This window comes from Ixodes scapularis, unplaced genomic scaffold (assembly GCF_016920785.2).
Source record: "Ixodes scapularis isolate PalLabHiFi unplaced genomic scaffold, ASM1692078v2 PGA_scaffold2__306_contigs__length_199485367, whole genome shotgun sequence".
Classification (NCBI taxonomy): Eukaryota; Metazoa; Arthropoda; class Arachnida; order Ixodida; family Ixodidae; genus Ixodes; species Ixodes scapularis.
Window position 1 is genome coordinate 17,192,837 of NW_024609857.1, and position 20,379 is coordinate 17,213,215.

At 46.6% G+C, this 20,379-nt stretch overlaps 2 protein-coding genes across 5 annotated transcripts in view; both read left to right on the top strand.

Annotated features, from left to right (window-relative positions):
• The window catches only part of LOC8043761, a 164,876-nt gene extending 159,522 nt beyond the window's left edge, over positions 1-5,354 (top strand). Inside the window, exon 5 of the mRNA XM_040209416.3 lies at positions 4,943-5,354. Coding sequence (XP_040065350.2) covers positions 4,943-5,056 — 114 coding nt within the window. The 3' untranslated portion in view covers positions 5,057-5,354. The remainder of the gene's footprint in view (positions 1-4,942) is intronic.
• A 4,401-nt stretch (positions 5,355-9,755) lies between these two features.
• Positions 9,756-20,379, top strand: part of LOC8043760 (FERM domain-containing protein 4A) — a 132,572-nt gene continuing 121,948 nt past the window's right edge. Inside the window, exon 1 of one of the 4 annotated variants that reach the window (XM_042291740.1) lies at positions 9,756-9,897. Coding sequence is in view for 2 of the 4 variants with exons in the window: in XM_042291739.1 (XP_042147673.1) it covers positions 18,263-18,307 (45 nt within the window). In the remaining 2 variants the exon portion in view is untranslated. Of the gene's footprint in view, positions 9,898-18,087; positions 18,308-20,379 lie in introns of those variants that run through there. The other 3 variants (XM_042291742.1, XM_042291739.1, XM_042291741.1) reach the window with 3 other exon arrangements.

Below are 20,379 nucleotides of genomic sequence, written 5' to 3' on the forward strand. Positions count from 1 at the left end.
GGGGAATGAACGTTGGTCGTAATTCAGCATGCACACCACACTCAAAACTATTGGTGAGCACCTAGAGGAACTTCTGTCCCTTTTGAATTAGCTTGCTCTTGTTTTGGATGAAGATCCATGCCATTTGTAGAATAGAAATCCGGCACAGTGTTTGAAAATAAGAATCTTTAGTGGACACAGTGGTTATTCTATTTAGGTGCTTACTCGAACCTGGTCGACCTTTTTGTGAATGAAGCTCACCTGTACTACAGCTTTTCTGCAGAACATATGGAACACCTATTGCTTGCCTATGCAGCTTTGGTCAGTAACTCGAGAACCAAAGAATTTACAAACTGGCGGTTGTATCTTTGTTTTACATGCCGTTTGACCCTAACTGAGCACAGTGAATGCCACTAGCACGAGTGAGTTGCCTCTAACAACGCTTGCAATGGATGAGTGCACTCGCAAGTGCAGGTGCATAATAGTTTGGAGCTTCGTCTTGTTGCTTCTGCTCTGCTCGCACTTCTGGTAAAACGGAGTTTAGTTAAAAAATGTCATGTAGATAAACGTGCATCTGGCAGTATGTGTGTCAAGAGACACATTTTAAGCTTTCTATGCTTTGTCTCGGCATAACTTGGTGGAGAGTGAAAGCTACAGCCTACGTGAGCTGATTAGAACGACGGAGTAAGCGTGAGGGTACTCTGCACAGGAAGAGCCGACACTGACAGTATGCTGTCCCCTGCTTTGCTCTGAAGCTCTGATTGGGTCATTGGGGCCATAACTTTGGCTATTTGCCAAGCTATGGTGAAATAGAGTATACGATTTTCACACCATTAAGAGCAGTTAAACTATCCTCTTGGTTGTACCTTGGTCATCTTCACATGCCTTTGGCACAGGACATGAGACAGCTAGGGTAGCAGTGGTGGGATCTGAATCCATCAGTCATGTGTGAATGGTGGATTTTAAGTTCAAAGCGAAGAGTGGTTTTGGTCAAATTCTTTAAAAGTCTCTCACTATTGTGCACCACGCTTAAATGAGAATTCAGCTGAACTTGTAAAGTTTGTTCCCAACCTTTCCCTTGACACTTCTGAGCTCAGTTAATTTGAATATAACTAGTATATGAACTGTGGCATGTAAATGACAGATTTGTCAGCTGTAATCAAGGGGATTTATAAATTGCTTGCTATATGCAAATATTCTTTATTTTAAATTTAACAAACAAATAAATAAAAAAAAAAAAGCACGAATGATGATTGCATGCTGTCAAGACATTGCTGCCCAACATACATATACCTAGAATAATTGCGGCCTGTTCGCCCCATTGAGTGTGCTCCTCATCAAGCACCTGTGTACTGCAGGAAAGCAATACTTGTGGCTCCTGCAAGCTCCATGGGTATTGCTTCCCCGCAGTGCACTGATGCTCGGTGAGAAGCGCATTCAACGGGGCTAACCCACCGCAATCAATACTTCAAAAAGTATGAATATCACAGTTCAGCTCGAAGCGTCTAGCGTATTATTCGAAACTACTATTCGAAAATTAGAATATTCGCACGACACTAAAATTTATGCCTGTTGAGAGGCTGTTACCAGACGACCTGTGCAGGTCCCCAATTTTCACATTTTACAAACCAGGAGCACACCATTTATTATTGGCAGATGGCTATTCTTGTAAACTGAACTAAAGAATGAAAAAAAAAAAAAAAAAAAGACAAATTTGATGTTTGTGTTTATACAGTGTAAGGTGGGTCTGCCTCTAAGGTGTGGCAACACTGGTTTACGCTGTAGATGTGAAATTTAACCAGTGCAGTATGTACCACTGCTAGCTTGGGGGTCTTTAGCGTGCACCATGCAGTAGTGATCCACGACTGCACGCCAGAACGATGCTCATCCAGATCGAAACGGGCAAGGGTGGGGACTAAACAGGATCCCTGGGTTCTGCAGCACAAGCTTTCACTCCACATGCTCAGGGCTGAGAACCATGGCTGCAACATGAGAGCCACGGATTGACAGCAGAAATGTGCCAAAGTTGAGAAAGAGGCCTCGACTACCGCTTAGGCCTCTAAGCATTTCCGGGCCTACCTGGCAGGACAGGTGTTCCATGTTGAGACGGACCATAAGCCTTTGGTGTCGTTGTCAACTATACGTCTGGAAGGGATGACAACAAGGTCACAGCAGCCGAGAACATGCACCTTCGAGTATGATTCCACCACATTACATGTATCAAGTATAAAGATATACACTGCAGATGAAACCCAGGGAGCTTCTATCTATGGAGCCTCCACCAACATCAGGCCACTCTACAAACTCTACAAAAACACAAGTTCAAAAAATATGTGATGCTTACGGTGAATCTCCTTCCAGCGTCGACTTCTGTTTTGGCAAGATTTGGGACTGAATTTTACAGATCCAACTGCGGCAAGTGCTGCCAAAAACAGCTCCTCTGATGTACGAGCTCCCTCTGGACTTGATGAAGTCTTGCGGTCTCTTAGCAGACCTCTCAATCACTCAGGGACTACTCATGTACAGCGACTGACTAGTTATCCTTCTGAGTCTGTAGAAAAAGGTTTTGGAATGACTGACTACATTGTGGTAATTAGGGTGTTGTCCGATGCCCGGCAAAAGCGAGCCACTTCGTCTTGTGGTCCGGTATCACTTCGGAAAGGCGAAGCTATGTGATTCTGTGTTCTTCGTGCCACAGTGATCTGCTGCCAAACCCTTTTTTCAAACTCCACCACCGCGTCGTTCAGGGCAGGACATCAAAATGGACCTTTTTGAGTTGAGGGGAAGAAGGTGTATTGCCATCGTTGACGACTACATAAATAAGAGTCCGTGTGCAGGTGAACGGATGATGTGAAGATTGCAGTGGAGAACCTGAAAGAGAGGGACACACAGAAAGCAACAAACAATGCCAAGGCAAGATGGTGTTTTGTTTGTCCCAATTTCCTGTGTGTACCTCATCTCTGGGTTTTTCAGTCCTATAGCACTACTACAGAAAGTTCTCAAGCTGAAAGATCCGCCTCAATACGACCACAGAAGGCTTGATTGGGGTCTTGGCCAGTTCTCCTTGGGGCACAGCTGCTTATAAGCTATGTGCTCTGACAACGGTCTCCAGTTTGTATTGAGCAAGTTTTGGCGACTGACAGAGTGGGTAGCCCAGCTAGTGACTTAAGCTGATATACTATCACTGAAGTAACGGAGGAGGAGTGGGAGTTGCGCAAGCTGCACAAGGCCCGCTGGAAAAAATCTTCAAATTCAGCGCAAGCTTGTTTGGCCTGCCGAACTAGGTACGCCTGGACCAGAAGGCTTCTTTTGTGCAAAGCTTCCGATGGGGCGGAAGCTACACTCAACACTTCCAACTCTGTTGAGTACCGTGAAGCCTCATTGCCACTGCATCAAGAGACATTGGCAACCTTGCAAAAAACGCAAGTCAAAGGAGGCGTCTGACTGCAAAGGCTGGTTCACGCATTTGCATTTGACTGTGATGGACTTTGTTCTGATTTATTGCGATGGCTTACAATAGAATGGTAAAAAACACGCTGATGCCATCTATCATGTAGCTTGAGAACTCTCCCGATCTGCAAACAACTATACTGGAGGTTTTGCAGTATACTTGCGAGATCAGACCTACACACCACATCGATAAAAAATGGTCTCGTAACATTGTGAGAATTATTTGAAGCTTACGGTGAAACATTAAAATGTTCCAGGGCCCCCCAATAGATGGTGTCAATGTGTTCTTTTGTCATACGCCGTCACAAAAGATTGTAACGCAGATAAAAATATGTGAGCCAGTCTTCGTGAGTGTACAAGATATTGCAAGACGCTATTTCCACGCTGGGCAGTTTGGACACATGAAAGTGTCGCCCGTCGAGGAATTGTATGTGACTGCACGGGGCTGCCACAGTCGCACCTGGTAGAAATGAGCCAAGGGGTATAGCATGGTCAACAACGCACCATCTCTAGCCTGCAGCCACTCCTGATGTGGGACGTCCAGGGAGTCGGTCAACGTGGCAACGACCCTTCAGCAGCCACAACACCGGGCAGCATAGGATCACAACCACCTTGCCACTATGGTCAATAGGTGTCTCAGAGGGGCAACGTGCAGATTAGAACGTGTCTGGCAAGCTGTATGCTGGGTTTGGCAACATGGTTGTAGAGGAACAAAAGGGCATTTGGGAAATGTTCTAGTGTTTTCTAATTACTGAAGACTGTTAAAGAGTTTTCTCTTTGTACGGTGCATGGAATATGCGTCCTCGACTGGTGCGTTTTGCGTCCCATACCGCCCATATACATCAAAGGTGGCCCCAAAGTGGTAACAATTAAGTCACATCAGAGAAGCCAGTGCATCGTGCTGTTGAATGTCGAGATTCCGGCAGTCGGTCGTAGAAATGCGAGCAAAGAAGGCGAGTGAATGTGAGAGTCGCCGTTGCTGCGGCAACCGGTCTCGTGTCTACTTTAGCATCCGTTGACCGCCTGGCTGCAGAACAGGCTTCAGCAAAATGGGGGACTGCCACACTCAGTTCTTCCGCTGTGCCGCTGTGGGGGTCGTGGCATGCGTCGGCACGCGACAATGTCCGACATCATCGGGCAGGAATCAAGAGACCACAAATGAGGACACTGCAAATGCTAAAGTCGGAGACTCATTCCGGGCACCATACCCTCAGTCCTCAGTCTTTCGGTCATCCTCACCCACTTTTGGCACACAATGGCGTGACGTACGAAATGCACCATTTTTCTCCCGTTAAAATTAAATTTAACCCCAAGAGCTCGTCCGGTTCGAAATTAGTAGATCACCCATAGAAGCAGTGTGGATACTAAGTAAATTTCAACCAATTCACTCATTAGTGGTGTTCTTATTGTTTTTTTTGGTGCGGCACTTATTTATTTTTTAGCTAACACTTCGTGATGGCGGCACATGTGACATAACCCATACTTACTCTCCCCTTCTGTTCTCTCATTCCAGCACGAAGAGACGGAGATGGTCAAGGCCGACCTGGCCTCCTCAGAAGAGTCAGAGTTCCTTCGAGTTCACGCCCGAGTCTGTTCCCATACGTTGCCCGTGGACTCTAAGTCGTAGTGGCGGCCGGTGTGTCTGCGGCCGGCCCTCCCATATCCTCCCCGAGAGACTTGTACATAGCCCTTTCAGATCCTTATTAACAGATACCAGAGGCAGCCTCTGAGCGCTGCTCTATTTTTGCCTATCGAGACCTCCCACGTACGGCGCACGGGGCGGGGCATTCCTCCTGGACGAGATGCTGTGTGCATAGAGGCTTGCAGTCATAGCTTAGTGATGAGCCTGAAGCCCGATTGAAGAAATGCTGTTGACTATAGTGTGTTCCATGAATGCCAATAAAAAAAAAAGAAGAAAAATGGATGCGTGCTTTGTGGAGATCACCGACAGGAGCAGAAGCAAGTCCTACCGGTGATTGTGTGTTGACATATTCTCGTATTTAGGTTCGAGGACACCGAGATATATAGCTCGTGCCGAGAAACCAAGGGAGACGAGGAGACGAGAGCGCACGGGACATCAGAACGCCGACCTCTGGTTAGACTGATTAGTGGGTAGACCTAAAGCTAGCAACCTTGGTCTTCACTGCACTCGTCAAACATGTTGGAACGTGGAACGCCGGCGTCTGGCGTTTGGCTCTCTCATTTGAATGGGTTCGATGAGTGCAATGGGGACAAGGGCAGCTAGCTTCAGGTCTACCACCTAATTATTTGAATCGAAGCTCGGCATTCTGACGTCCCCGCGTGGTCTCATCTCCTCGTCTCCCTCACTTTCTCGGTGCACAGTCGGTGAGAGGCTGAGAATGCAGTGGAAGGTCTGCCTCCAGCAGGCACTGGTTGCCTTTCACCGGGCTTTGGCTACTCGTGTGATGAAGTGTTATCGGAGGCAGAAAGCTTGCTCTGGATGCGGAGCATCTACTGCATTCTTATAACCTGTCGAAATGCTTAAAACCATCATGCCAGTTATCCGAAGCTTTATCTGAATTTCTAGGAAATGATTTTTCAATCCTTCAGGAACGTTAAAACAGTATGCAACAGATCAGAATGTTGTTGTCCAAGCTTCCTGTCGCCTTATCGAGAGCTCAAGAGGTGACGAAAATAATCCCTGGAGAGGGGGAACAAGAGGGACAAAGGACAAACACAAATAGGTGACTGGTGCGCGACCGAAAAAATCCGCCTGGTCCGGGTATCGAACCCAGGACCTCTCCATTACAGGTGGAGCGCTCTACCAATTGAGCTAACCAGGGGTTAGACATCAGTAGAGCAAACGGGTGTTATCAGCCGCCACCAGATTTGTCATGTCGTATTACACCTGAGACTGCGGTGGAAGAAATCGGAAGAACTTTCAGTAGAAGGAACAGACACAGAGAACGTCTCGAACTCAGCTCTGTGTTCTCGTTCTCTGTGTCTGTTCCTTCTACTGAAAGTTCTTCCGATTTCTTCCACCGCAGTCTCAGGTGTAATACGACATGATTAGCTACCACCAGCTCGCCTGCACTCTCACCGTCTTTTCACCAGATTTGTGTTTGTCCTTTGTCCCTCTTGTTCCCCTTCTCCAGGGATTATTTTCGTCATTCTTGTCCAGCTCGCTTGCACCTTTGCATTTAATTGCATTATAATCAAAGCTCAAGAGGTCACATTTTCGAATCGTAACGATCGCCGGTTGCGCTCGCTTTGCACTAAGCACCAAAATGGCGGCGCCCACAAGAAAATCTGGGAATGCAGTGCTGGCACTGAAAAGTGTAGCTTATCTAGTGGCCTGTATAGCATGTGCAAGACTATTTATGAACCTGTGGAGTAAAATGTTTTGCAACTAAGGTCACTGTTCCTTATTTGTCTACTTGCTTTTGGACCTCAATCGGGCTCCTGGGGATGTCTTGGTAAATCCTGAATAGGCGTTGTAGAGAAAGAAAACATTTACACAAAAGTATTAGATAGCTGTTTGGCTACACTAAGAGGTTTTTAAAATGGTAAGTCCTATCCCCTCCTTCCCCCCCCCCCCTCACCCCGCCCCCTGTCCATCATGCAGTTATTAATGTGCTTTAAAAAAAATAGTATGGGAATGAATGAGACCAAGAGGAATAAAAGGCTATAAAATACTTGCCTGCATACATTCCTTGCTATCATTTTCAAATATATAGTAATGTGCATATTAATTACATCAGCTTACCCAACCACAAATGTTAGCCATTAAAATCCTAGCAAATAAGGTTTTTACAATATACCAAGCACCTAGAAGTGAGAGTATAATTGAGACGGTGAATGGAAAGAATGAATTGTAGTATGAACTGACCACATGTGCAATATATACATTACAGCTACTGTAATAATTAACTGAACTTTATAATCATTCCCTTTCTGCAGTGGAATTAACAGAATTTTTTTAATATTTTGTGAAGCTTCTCTAATGTATTGGGTGTCTTGCTTAGAGCCAGAATTGCACTTTTCAACCGATTGGTTTTAATTGTGAAAAAACAGAAAACATAGTCACATATCTAAAACAAAAATTCAGTACCTGAAGCTTAGGTCTTCTGCAGAAAAAGGAGCAGGGGTATATACTGCAGTCAAACTCTTACATTTAGACCTTTTGAAAGAATATTTTCATTATACCTTGGGGTCAAGGATTATTTTTTCGGTCTCTTGCACCTGTCGTTTGTGCACGTTGGGTTAGTTGAGGCTAGCACTGGATTGTGTACATGATTTTAGCTGTGTGCAAACACTACCATAGCAGTTTTGCTTCAATCTTTTTTTTCTTTGGGCAATGGTGCAGAAGAGTTCTGTCTAGTCCCTACCATACCAGCAGCTTCTTCATTGACCATCTTGATTGCTCATTCAGAAAGTGAAATAGTGCCAAAGTAGCTTGCTGTAATGCTCAAACTGCAGGGAATATGTTGTTTTGAATATATTGTAATAAAAATTAGAGATCCAATTTTGATGAAAACAGCTGCAAGAAGCTATAAGATTATGTATAAGCAAGTGATCTTGCCTAATGGGCTTCTGTTGGATGACAGATTTATGTGATTGATGATCAGAAAAAAAATGAAAGGTCAAGTACTAGGTAAGTAAGCATGTAATTGTTACTTCACACATAATTATGGTGAAGGTTGACTATTGTTTTTACCGTTGCCTCGGTGCAAGGTCAGAAAAGTAAACTTAATTGTAATAATTCCAGAATGTACACACTAATGGACGACATTTAAAGGTATAGTAGTTCACATGTTGATTTGTACTTGATTGATAACGGGGCATCTGGCTGCTGCCATTTCTGCTCGTATGAACAAGAACATTGTGTATTCAGTACTGCGCCCCTGCCAAAGGTATACTTCATGCTTGTAGGCTTGGGGCATTATGTGGGCTCTGTCATATTATTTAACACTATTTCTTTGAATGCCGTTTTTGCAAATGCAGTTTTATCGAGCACTCGGCACGTAACCAGGGGGGTGGCCCATGGAGCCGGGCCTCCCCCGAAATCTTCCATTTTGCTGGGGCCCCCTCTCCCCCCTCTCCCTCATACAACATCTTGTCATGGGCGCCCCCCCCCCCCCCCCCCCCCCCCCGAAACAAAATTCTGGCTACGTGCCTGCGAGCACTGTTTCATTAAACACTGCCTAATTGAACGGTGGAAACAATTATGATTATCGTCATCTGTTCTGTGTGTTTCAAACTGGAATCTCCTTGGGATTTTAGAATCTAAAGAACCTCGCATTTTTCTTTCACATAAAGGATGAAGTAGTGCGCGCGCTCGTTCCTGCTTGCGTAGGCAAAAGGCTGGTTTTAGTGTTTGCTGTATGTTAATATTCTGCTCATTACTTGCCCTCCCTTTTCCAGCATAGACAGAACATCACATACTAGTCTTGTACTCAAACAGGTATCCAGCGAAGGCCCTGTGTGAAGCTTACAGCCCAATAACGTTAATACACTGTTGGAAAAATTTCTTTTTTTTTTTTTAATTTGATATGTTTCTGCATTATAATTTTTTTTTTACAATAAACTTGTCGTATCCCCTATCTACTTTATGCAAACGAAAAAAGTGACCAGCATAGTAACATGTTTCTCATAATGCAGCACCAAAGCTTACGGAAGGCGCTGGAATGCTCTGAAATTTGATAATGCTATATTCGATAAAACATCATCAGGTGATCCTACACGGGGCCTTCTCTTGCCATTAATTCCTACCCCTTCTCCTCCTAACTTTCCCTCTCCTCGAGTGAGTTTCCCAAGGCCATGCGTGCCGGCAATAAATCATTTGTGTGTTGAAAGTTGAAAGATGTTTTGTCCCATTCCCTCTGAAGTTGCATCATTACTAACGCGCTCACCAAGTATGAAATAGCTTGTATTCAATAAAATGGAATTTAATAAAATGTTCGGTTATCCATACAAGGAAGCCATAAGCCCCAGAAGTGAAAAAATAATATTTTTTGATGCGCAGGAGGAATTTCACGATAACGTCGGAATCAACGTTGTTTCCGAAACGAGATTGGTTTGATTTTTAACCGTTGTTGACATTCAACCAACCAATTTTGGTTTGAATGCCATAGTCCCAATAAAAACAAATAACTAAAATGATTACTTCTTTGGGACAAAAGTAAAATCATAAGAAGAAAGAAGTGGATGTTGTGAAGTCATTATTTGGCAGAACAGCTAGATAATTCGAAAATTGCGCCACAGGCCTGGTCATCTGGTTGGCTGCGTTTGCGTATCACGTGACCACGCCACTTCTGGCTCACGTGACCTCCAAAACGCTCGCGCGCCGCGCGTCGCGCTGGTCGCGCTTGTGAACTTTCCAACATGGCCACCAGCGCGAAAACGGTTTGAACACTGCTCCAAGTTCGTGGTGTGTGGTGACTTTGTGGCCGCTATGACGAACCTCTGACGGTCGGATGTACGCCTGCAACTTCGCCGAATCTAAAGGTATCGTTTCCACGCGGCCTGCGCGACTGCCACGTCCGCGATCCTGCTTCTTTTGCCGTCTGTAACCCTAGTTTTGAGGGAGATCGCTTTTGGGTACCCCGACGCCTCGCATCTGTAAATTCTTTTCGCACTTCTGGGAGCTCAAGGCGCACCGAATACGCGACGGTGCTGAGAGTACAGTGATGCGGGTGCCAATGATTCCCCGAGTGATCGTCTTCTGTGTGTGCGCCGTCGTTGTCAAGGGCAACTCCGAAGTTGTGTCATTAGTGGAATCGATCGCGACTGGTAAAACCGGTAAAACTTTTTGCGTTACCTGATGCGAGTGCACGCTGTGCGTGTGTGTCTGTTTGTGTGTGTGGCGATGTTCGGTTGGAAAGTTCTGGCAGCCGAGTAAAGCATCGTGTAGCGGACCTCCAGTCTGCTACTTTCGAAACAGTTGTAGGTGTAGAAAATCCGCTCTGGCATTCCACGTTTGAAAGTGGGTAGCTGTAGCGAGCGAGCGGCCGAATTCCAGGAAGTTTTTAAACGCGCGAACTTCGCTCGCTACGACGCTCGTCCAGATTCGTTGCGTGCGCTTTCGATTCATTTGTTGTCTCTAAATGCATTTAAATAGTTCCATGTGCGATGACTCGTCTCGGTATTTACGCACCGAACGCGCGGGAAAGTGAAGTTTCCTGCTATGATGAGATTGCACAGTAGCGTTTCGTAGATACTTTGTTACTCGCTTCTAGTTGCCTCAATTTCTTTTCTTTTTTAGAACGTAGGCAAAAGGTGGACGCTGTGATGATTCTAAGAACGATTTGCGTTTGAGCTGTTGTAGTCCGTTTTCTGTTTGAGTTTTGAACGTGTTTCAAATACGATTAATTGTGATAGGCCTGCAATGGGCCACTATTTTGGGTTTTGTAATGTGGGTAATAATAATAATAATAATAATAATAATAATAATAATAATAATAATGAAAAAAATCTCGAAGGTGCAAGCAGGATTCTCTGTGTTTGTGTCGTCCTTTAGAAAACCACGGTCGGGTAGTGACGCTTGCATTGTCCCATTTGGGGATGTTACGACACCGGGACGTAGTGGTCATCGTCAAGGATTCATGAACTCGAGGGTTGAGCGCATTATCCAGGCTGGTGAACCATCTTATGTTTCCCCAGCAATTCGACCCTTTTAGTGACCGGCGTATGTCCGCGTTATCAGGACTTTACACCACAATCGCCTTAAACAGGCACTAAAATATGAACAGTTGAGTTTTGCTTTGTATGCATTAATGATAGCACGAGGTCGTGTAATCAGCTTGAAGGCCTCTGAGGTGAGTGCGAATCAGAGATCAGATAGTGCGACCCAAGTGACCCTGACAGTTTGTTCAAGTAAGCCATCAATATTGTTGTTTTTCCTTTTTTGTATTTTCCATAACTGAACTACTGTCATCAAAATTAGTTGCGTGATCAAATGTGCTCACCCTGGACACTAACGTAGGCGGTAAAATTTAGGGTTTGCCAAAATTACCTCTTAACAAATTAAAAAAAAAAAGAAAAAAAGCGTGTCTGTTGTGTTTGCATTCACTGTCATGTACACTGTGTTGCATACACAACCTGAGTTGAGAGATGTATTTACTCCTTATGTTACTTATTTAGTAATTAATCTAACAACCGTGTATTTTTCAGTCATCGGCTACAAAGTTCTTCTAGCGACCACGTCAAGACATGCATTAGCAACATATCGTTTCTTAAACTGATTGTATCAAACATTGGGCTGTTTGATGCCAGCTTCGTCAGTCTATTCTTGAATATATTCTGGAACTACGAGCCAAAGAGGGGCGATAGACAGCCCAAAAATACAGATTTCTCAACATTTTTTTAAACTCCCAAATTGTAGCACTTCCGAAGCTTTCCTATATATTGCTGCGCTAAGATTTTGCAATACTGGCTCACTGCACCACCTAGTTTAGACTGTTCCGTTAACCGGCCCGGACTCACGTATTTAGCCAAATTGGCATTATAATTTAACTTTACGGATTTTCAAGGCACTCAAATCTGAATATCTAAATATGTGATATCAGTGGCAGCTCGAAAAATCAGGAACGTGGGGCTTTCATTATTCGTAGCAGCTCCACACCAGGCTACGATGTAAGAAAGCCCCAGGAAAAGTTCCAGGCCGCCCGCTTCTCGCTTTTGTGCCGAGATGGCGCCACAGAAACACCGGTTTCAATGCCACTTTCAGCCGCCCCTCACTTTGGTAGGGAAAAGTGGTCATGCCCTCGGACGGGCCTTCGACAGTCGAGTGTAATGTGGTCTTCACTTTAGCCAGTTGCGACAGGGTGGTGCCACAACTTCTCAGGACGTTAAGTTTACAGTGCATTGAAGTTACTCCAGCCATGCACGTCAAGGTAGTGCTGCACTTTGTCCATGGAAAACGGAAGCCTTGCTAGGTTGTATTTTCCTTCCTTTTTCTTTCTCGTTCTAGTACGCGAGCGCTTGGTCGTTATCTAATGGCGCTGATTAGGTTTTCCAGCGCTCACAACATAAGTGCACGAGTCTCGCCCCTGCTGCACCGTTGTCAAAATCCTCTTTGAAGCTGCTTCGGCTTCTTTCACGGTTGCGAGCCAGCACGAGGCAGTGGGCACCTGTGGATGAAAGCAATAGAACGATCCCACAGCTAGTTTGAGTACGCCACCGCTGCCGCCATGCATCGTGGGAGCTGTAGTATGGTGCCTGGAGCGCGTCTCCGACTGGTGTGTTTAGCGTCCTATCCCGCCCATACATCAGACGTGGTCCCCAAGTGGCAACAAATGACGTCACAAAACCCGGAGTGTCATGCTGTTGCCTGTCGCGATCCTGGCGGTTGGCCGTGGAAATTCTGGCGGAAAGCACGAGCGAACGCGAGTGTCGCTGTCGTCACGGCGTCCCAGGCGTCCCAACTTTCGGCTGCTTTAACTTCCGTGGACTGTCACAGTGGAGAGCGACCTGCAGCAGAGCAGGCGTCTGCCATATGTACCACAACTGTTGGGACGCCGCCAGGGTCGCGACCGGCGACAGCGGCTGTGTTCCAAAATTTACTCGATCCAACTCCGGAGTAAAGGTTTCGTACCTTTGCGTTTCAAAACTTACTCGCGCTTACTCTATGACGTCAGAACTCGCGTTCCAGAAGCGGGTTGTTTACTCCGGAGTAATTACTCACGCTACCCTCCTCGATCGGGGGGTAACGTCGGATCAAATCGAGTAAATAGGTCACGTGATCTGTTCGTCGTCTGCTTCCTGCGCCGACAGCCGTCAAAGCTCGTTTGCTCCGTTGGCTTTGGCGGCAGACGTTCCAAATAACAAAGAATGAGGCGCAGCCATTTACGAGAGGTTATTACAATTTGCTGTTTTCAACGCAGGAATCGATTGCACCAGATCCAGACCGTGTACCTTCCCTCAGGCAGTGCGAGCGTAAATAGGAGCTTCTCCGCGTCCTCGTCCTGGGCGTTGGAGGGAACTCCGTATTCTTACGTTAAAGGATGGAAATGTTTGAACGCAGTAGATAATGTGGACATTTTTCGGGCTTTTATTTTTTTTTTCTCCCCAGAGTGTGTGTAATGAGAGGATAACGCTTGTAAAGCAGTGAAGGCATCGAAGATTTTATGTATACGATCAGTCAACAACCCCACCACATTTCCCTCCCTAATATACTGTCTATAGCGGTTTCGAAGTGCTCTCTGTGATTTTATAATCATATTTGCGTCAGAGCGAACGTAAATTACATATCACTAATGAGAAAGCCCCATGCGCTCTACCGCTACACCCTGTGGAAGCATTTATGGCACCTGGACTAGACTTACAGCGATCGCGCAGACTAATCGAAACAAAAATGTTGATGTCTAGCTGAAAGGAATAAGTAATCTTTATGTCAATATAAAGCCCAAAAGGAAGGTGAGCAAAAGGAGCTGGTGGAACCATCTCAGAAAAAAGCGCGTCGTCAATGTCAAAGAAAACCTTTGAAACGGTTAACATTATTGTCTCTGATTTCTCCATGATCAAAAGAGATCGTCTGCTATTTTCCGCCATTGCTGCTATGTTTTCTTTTTGCCGTAGCCCAAGACGAAGCCAATCCGCGTAGTATCCAGGTGATTATCCCGGCCGTTCCAAAATCGAGACGCGGATCGTTTACTCGCGATGTCACGTGGTATTACCCGCTGACGTAGGTGACAGGTTACTCGGGTAAAATTTGGAACATAGCCAGCATGACACTTCTATGACGTCATCAGGAGGAAATCGACGGACCAATTTTTTGGTCGCGGTAAACACACCAGTCGGAGACGCGTTCCAGGCACCATAGCTGTAGTCTTTCTGCACGCGCGACAATCCTGCTGGAGGTCTGCGCGAGCAGAGCACGAGGCGGCATGAGCTGTCTCGTGAACTGGCGTCTGCCTCCTACGAAATACAGCTATGGCGGCGTCACGCATGCGTGGAACGCTTGGTGAGATCGGTCTATTGAATTAAAATAGAACAGAACAAAATATAGCTTAAACAAAACAGAACGTTTCAGGGGCCGAGCTGACCTTGAAACTTTGGGTTTCGAAATTTCAAATGGTCAGTTTTAATATTTCCCAGCCATGTACAGGGTGTCACAAAACAAAATTTAGTTGTTGTTTTTTTTACGCAAAAATAAACTAGGCATCGCCGAGCGCTCATTCTCCGCCCAAAGGTAGCGCTAGAGGTCACAACCAGATACCAAAGTTTCAGCCCGATCCGATACCTTAATTACCTTAATCAAAAGTTATAAGTGATTTTCTGAAAATTTCAATGAGAAAATGGCGGCCGACGGAGTTTTCGAATATATGGGGCTCTATGGGCACCAGAAACCGAAACGGGCGAAAATGGGCTCCATTTTCCCATTGAAATTTTCAGCAAATCACTTATAACTTTTGAATAAGGTATCGGATCGGGCTGAAACTTGGGCATCTGGTTGTGACCTCTAGCTCTACCTTTGGGCGGAGAATGAGCGCTCGGCGATGCCTAGTTTATTTCCGCGGTAAAAAAAAGCCTGTAATTTTTTTATTTTTTTTTTGACACCCAGTTTGTTGAGAGGTTAACTTGAAAGCTTCAATGGACGAATTTTAGAGCCGCGCATGAAAAACACGCGCGCCTACAAACTCGAGGGTTGCTGAAGTGCCCCCTAACCTAGCGTGTTTTTTTTTTTAATGTTTTTTTTTTATATTGCAACGGTTGTTTAGTAGTGGTAGTTATTGTTTATTTCCTACTAACATAAAATTGAAATAAAATCAAAAGTAAACGTCAGGTTTATAGGGTCTCCACAATGGATCCTAGCGCTATAAAGCGAGCCGGAAATATCGGCGCCTGCACATAAAAAAAAGCTTAACTTTCAGCAAATGTGCATTTAGGTAGTACATTTAAACGGGCGAAATATTAAACGTAACCTCCTTCCCCTAAAAAAAAAAAAAAAAAAAAAAAAAAAAAAAAAAAAAAAAAAGCTAGCAAATTTATGAGAGTCAACGGCGGAAGTGTTCGCAGACGACCAAGTTAGCGATGGTTGTAACTTGTGGCGCCATCTCCCGATAGGCGCAGCGAGCGAATGACAGAGTGCGTCCTCTGCTCGTTGCGCCCCCATGATAGGCTAATGTATAAACCTGAAAACCAACATTTAATCGCGTGCCATTTTTATTTTTCGTGACAGACAGGAGGCGTACATCCATGAGTTTGGACACACAGCAGTATAGGGAGTATCCACTGGCGGCCATAGCTGTGTGCGCGACTGCTGAGCGCGTGCTGACGGCGCGAGCTTCCGCAGTTCTTTGGCAGCGTACATTCCGCACCATCAAGAGTGCCGGTCTTAGCAGCTATTAATGTGAGCTAGCTCTGAGCATGCGCTCTAAAGAGCACCCACAAATATGGCGTCCTGGGAATACTCCCTATATGGGCATCCCGAAAGTGCATAGTCACCAAATATGCCTGTTCCTTTTCATATGTGTTGTATGTCACTGTGATTACGGGCGCGATCGCGTAGCTACAGTGTTGCGTAGCTTTGGTAAGGTTGCGCGAGTGCTGGTACAAGAGAAGCTTTACCCCTCTCGCGCGAATTCTTAAATCCTTAGAAGCATCGCGGTACCACATGTCGCCATCAACGCGAACTGCGAGTAAAGCATCTTATTGCCTGCCATGAACAGCAGTTTTGATGGTGTGAATGGAATCTGGCGAACACTTGCTGCCAGCACGCACATAACCGCAAAACACGGCTATGACCGCCAGTGAGTACTCCCTATTGTATAAATGGCTTTTTAGCGAGAAAAGAAATAAAATGTAAGCTTAGTTTCGTCCCTGGCCGTCGCTTGCGTACTACGTCCAAGGAAGGCGCCAGTTTGACTGGGGGAGGGCTGTTCTCTTTGAAACAGCGGGCGATTGTTTAAATGTCTCTCTTTTTCGTGCTTGCGTGGGCGGGTGCCTCAAAATACTTTTTCTTTGTGTTTCCGTCGCACTTCGTTGACAGAAGAAAACCGGGCGGATTTTGCTTGCCCAATGTTTATAACGCTGTCGAGTCAACGCGTTATTTGTTTACGGGTCCACTTTTGGCGGGGTTGGCGGGGGCGAACCTCTGCCCCCGACTACCGCAGTCCGACGAACACCGGTTGGAGATCTGTGTGATTGAGATTTCAGTTGTACGTTAGGGGTTCCCAGGCGGTGCGCGATTAACCCACATATGGGTGGGGGCGTAGATCCCACGCACGACATTTGAAATTTCACGACGCCGTCCGTCCGCCTCGACACTTCGGTACGCCTCTGAATGGCCTCATACCGGCGACACCTTTTCGTCCTCGCAATCAAATCATAAAAAAAAAAGAAAAGAAAGAAGAACCCTTTAAAATTGTAGTTGATGTCTGTAAATCCAATAACGTAAATTGTCCTGTCACTAGGGCAAGGAAAACAAAACATTTTAAAAAATACGGTTATCTTTTATTTTTTGGGGGGTTGGGGGGGGGGGGGGGGGGTTATGTGTATTGATTATTTTTTTTAAGGACGCGTCCACCTTCCATTTTTCCATATCGGATCCCCATTGCAAACATTTGTAGTCGTCGCTGACTCGAAGTGATCACAATTGGCTCCTTTTAACGCGTGCATTGTTTACTCTATAACGGCCGAGTGCAAGTTATACTTTTGTGGACCGTTAATCGGCTACATCGTTCTTTATTACTAACTTTTTCTTTTCAATGTTAGATTTTATTTTAGCCGGTGATAGCGACGTCCGTTACCGTCATGGACGGATACAGTAACGATACAGGAAACGTGACCACCGAGCGTTTCCTCCCGCGAACGTGGCGTCATGCAGAAACATCGATGAGTGTGGGACCTTCTACATACGGTTCGCCGCCGGAAAAAGAAAATTGGAACATTGCCCCGGCGGTTGGAGGAGCGGATATGGCCTGTGCGGGATTGCTATCGCTCAAAAATCGCTGGAAACGAGACGAATCAAATGAGACAGCAACTTAGTCCCATCCGGCTCTGGCAACGTTAAATTTCCAGCGCCCTTTTCTGTAATCTCTTTCGTTACACTGTGCACACAGGGTGCATAGGTGGGTGCTGAGGTTCCCCTCCCTTGATTTTACTTTTTCCTTCTTCTTTCTTTGTGGGCCCAAGAGGACGGACCTTTTTGTTGGATAAAATCTAACATTTAACGTGCTCGTAATGCTTATCGAAGCATGAGTGTAGGGGCCAAGTGTGCGCGTGAAGCGGAACGATTGGCAGCGCAAAAAGGTGCAAGAAAAATATAAAAATTATGCAAAAAGAAAAAAAAAGAGGGGGAAAACGCATTTGAATCTGAATATCGCGGTTGTCCGATATCTGTTCATCCGAGTTACTTTATTTTTTTTATTTTTAGCAGGATTTTTCCGGAAGAAGCCCGGCGGCAAATTCGACGCGGAATTTCAAGTTTGGCTCCTCGCTACCGAAGCGAATATTCACCAGCAGAAACCCACCTTTCAGGCAGAAACGAATATGATGAAGGGAAAAACCGGTATTTTGTGCAGTATTCGAAGCTTGCACCACCCTCCGGCTGGTGGCGACGATAGCAGCCGACCCGACATTGGGAGCGTCTGCTCGCGGCGGCGGTGGCGCTGGCCGCGCTAGCCGTTTTAGCAGACGATTCCCTCGTGGGTCACGTGAGCGAGGTCGGCGTCATGGTAGCGGCGCGGCCACTCCTGCCGCGCTTTGCCGGTCTTGTCCGCCGACCGACCGACTCAGCGGTGACGCTCTCTTCGTGTTCGAGAAGAGCCGCGAAAGAAGGGACAGCAGCGTTCGTGCCGGGGATTCATCGGCCCGATGGTAGCATGACGTCGCGCAGCGCGGCATCCCCAGCCGCCGCCTTTGCTCGACGATGGGATCAGACAGACTCTACCGGGAGATCTGGAATCGCTTCACGGTGAGCTTCTGACCGCTTGTCTGAAAACAAAAAAAAAGTAGACTTCACGGGGCGTGTCGACTGCGTCTCGCGCGTGTATACTACGATCAACTCTGACGTGTCGATTTCAACTGCTTCGAGCAGACGATGGCGTTGTAAACGCTCGCGGTGTCGATTGTGGTTCCGTCGTCTGACTGCCGCCTCCGAAATTTTGCGAATTTGGAACGAAAGCGACTTTTCAGGGGCATGTCGGCCGCGCCTCGCGATCAATCGGTTTGCTTTGACGTGTCGATTTGAACTGATTCGAGTAGAGCAGACGATCGCTTTGTAAAATGAACGCTGTCTCGACCGCGGCGAGATTGTATTGGCGTCCGGCGACTTCTCGAGCTTTTCTGTGGATATAAAATATTTTTAAGTGCTTTCAGTCTTACCCTCTTACCTTCGAGAACACTTCGGCGTCTTGCGGCTTTCGAGCGTGCGGTCGCAGCCGAAGCACGGCGGAAGGCAATTCGAGCGCGTGCCGGAGGCAGCGGCGTTCGAAAGAGACGCCTTATAGCTTTCTCATCGCGATGATCACTCGGCAAACCGTCTAATCGATCAATTTTTTTTTCTTCCGTCGTAAACGGAGTTTGAAAAAGGGCGGTGACCCCACTCCCCATGTAAGGCCCCCCTCTTATGCCGCGTGCCGTGCGGTCCCCCCGTCCGTGCCTCGGGGGCCTGATCGAGGTGTAGTATGGTGTGGGCTGGGCTACCGGTCGGTTGGGTGTGTTGTGTATGGTTGATGGGCGGTGCGGGACCCAGTTGCGGTGTGCAGCACACTTCAGGATACGCCTCGACATTACTGGCTTTATTACTTAATAATAATAATAATAAAGCGTTCCATGTTTTACATGGAACGCTTTACCAGGATGAGGTCAGCATATTTCGACGCGAAGGGTGGATGGCAGAAAACTAGTGAAAGAGATGAACAAGCTTTGTAACGACTTCCGATCATCTCATTATCCCTCCGCAGCCAATCAGATTGCGGCATGAGCCGATAAGGACGCCGAAGAACCAATCACGAAGCAAGAGGCTCCATTAACATAATAGGCCACGCCCTGTGGTTTTTAAGCTGCCGGCGACTATCTGTTCAGTGATGGTGATAATCCCTCGAAGCTCGAGTGTTTAAATGCTCCTCCTCTGGTTCGAGCTTCCTACCTTCGGCAACGCTTCGGCGTTCCGTGACCCCGCATAGCCAAAGCACGACGGAAGGCAAGGAGCGCGTATGGTGCTGGGGGAGGACGAAGCTTCTCCTGCAGATCTTACGTCGCAGTTGGGAAAAAGTCAAACGCAGTTTTGTCCGTCGATCTGCCAGTCCTTTGTGTTTTACTCCACGTTTTATGCCCGGTTTTTTTCTTAACTAGGTCCTTTAAAATCCACCATGAAGAATTTTATGTTCAGCAGGACCTAAAAAGCTTCTATTGCCTTACAACTCTACTTTTTTTTTTTTTTTTGGGGGGGGGGGGGGGGGGGGGGAGCGGGGGTCAAAGGCGGATTTGTGGTTTCTTGCTCTTTATTCTCGCACAAAACGCGCATCGTCTAACTAGACAAAAAAAAAAAAAAAAAAAATCTTGTTATAAGGTAGGTTGGGTAGGATGTGGTTTGGCGACATTTCTCCCTCGCGCAATCCCCGTCGATGAAGGAAGGCGTCTGCTGCCCGTGCTCGATCGAGGGACTGCGAAGCGAAGACGCGTCGCATCCAGCTGCGAAAGCCGGAGCACCCCGCCGAAAAGAAGGACACCAGTAAATGAAGTCGGGCAGGGGGATGTGTCTCCGAGAAGACGCGTTAACACACAACCAACCGCCAAAAACAACAAAAACGAGCGAGATGGGAGACGCGGAAACGGGAAGAACGAGTTCCCCCCCCATTTATTTTTGCGTGCGGCACGTCCGAGGAACCAGGCAATCGGTGTTTGTTTGTTCTTTCTCGGGGCGGATAGGGTTCCTCGAGACAGCGAGCGAACAGGCAGCCTTGTCGTGTCAGATGAGACGGTCACCACTCGAGGGGGCCACTCAATGGCCGGCTGTTCTCTAGCGCAGATTGACGGCTTGTA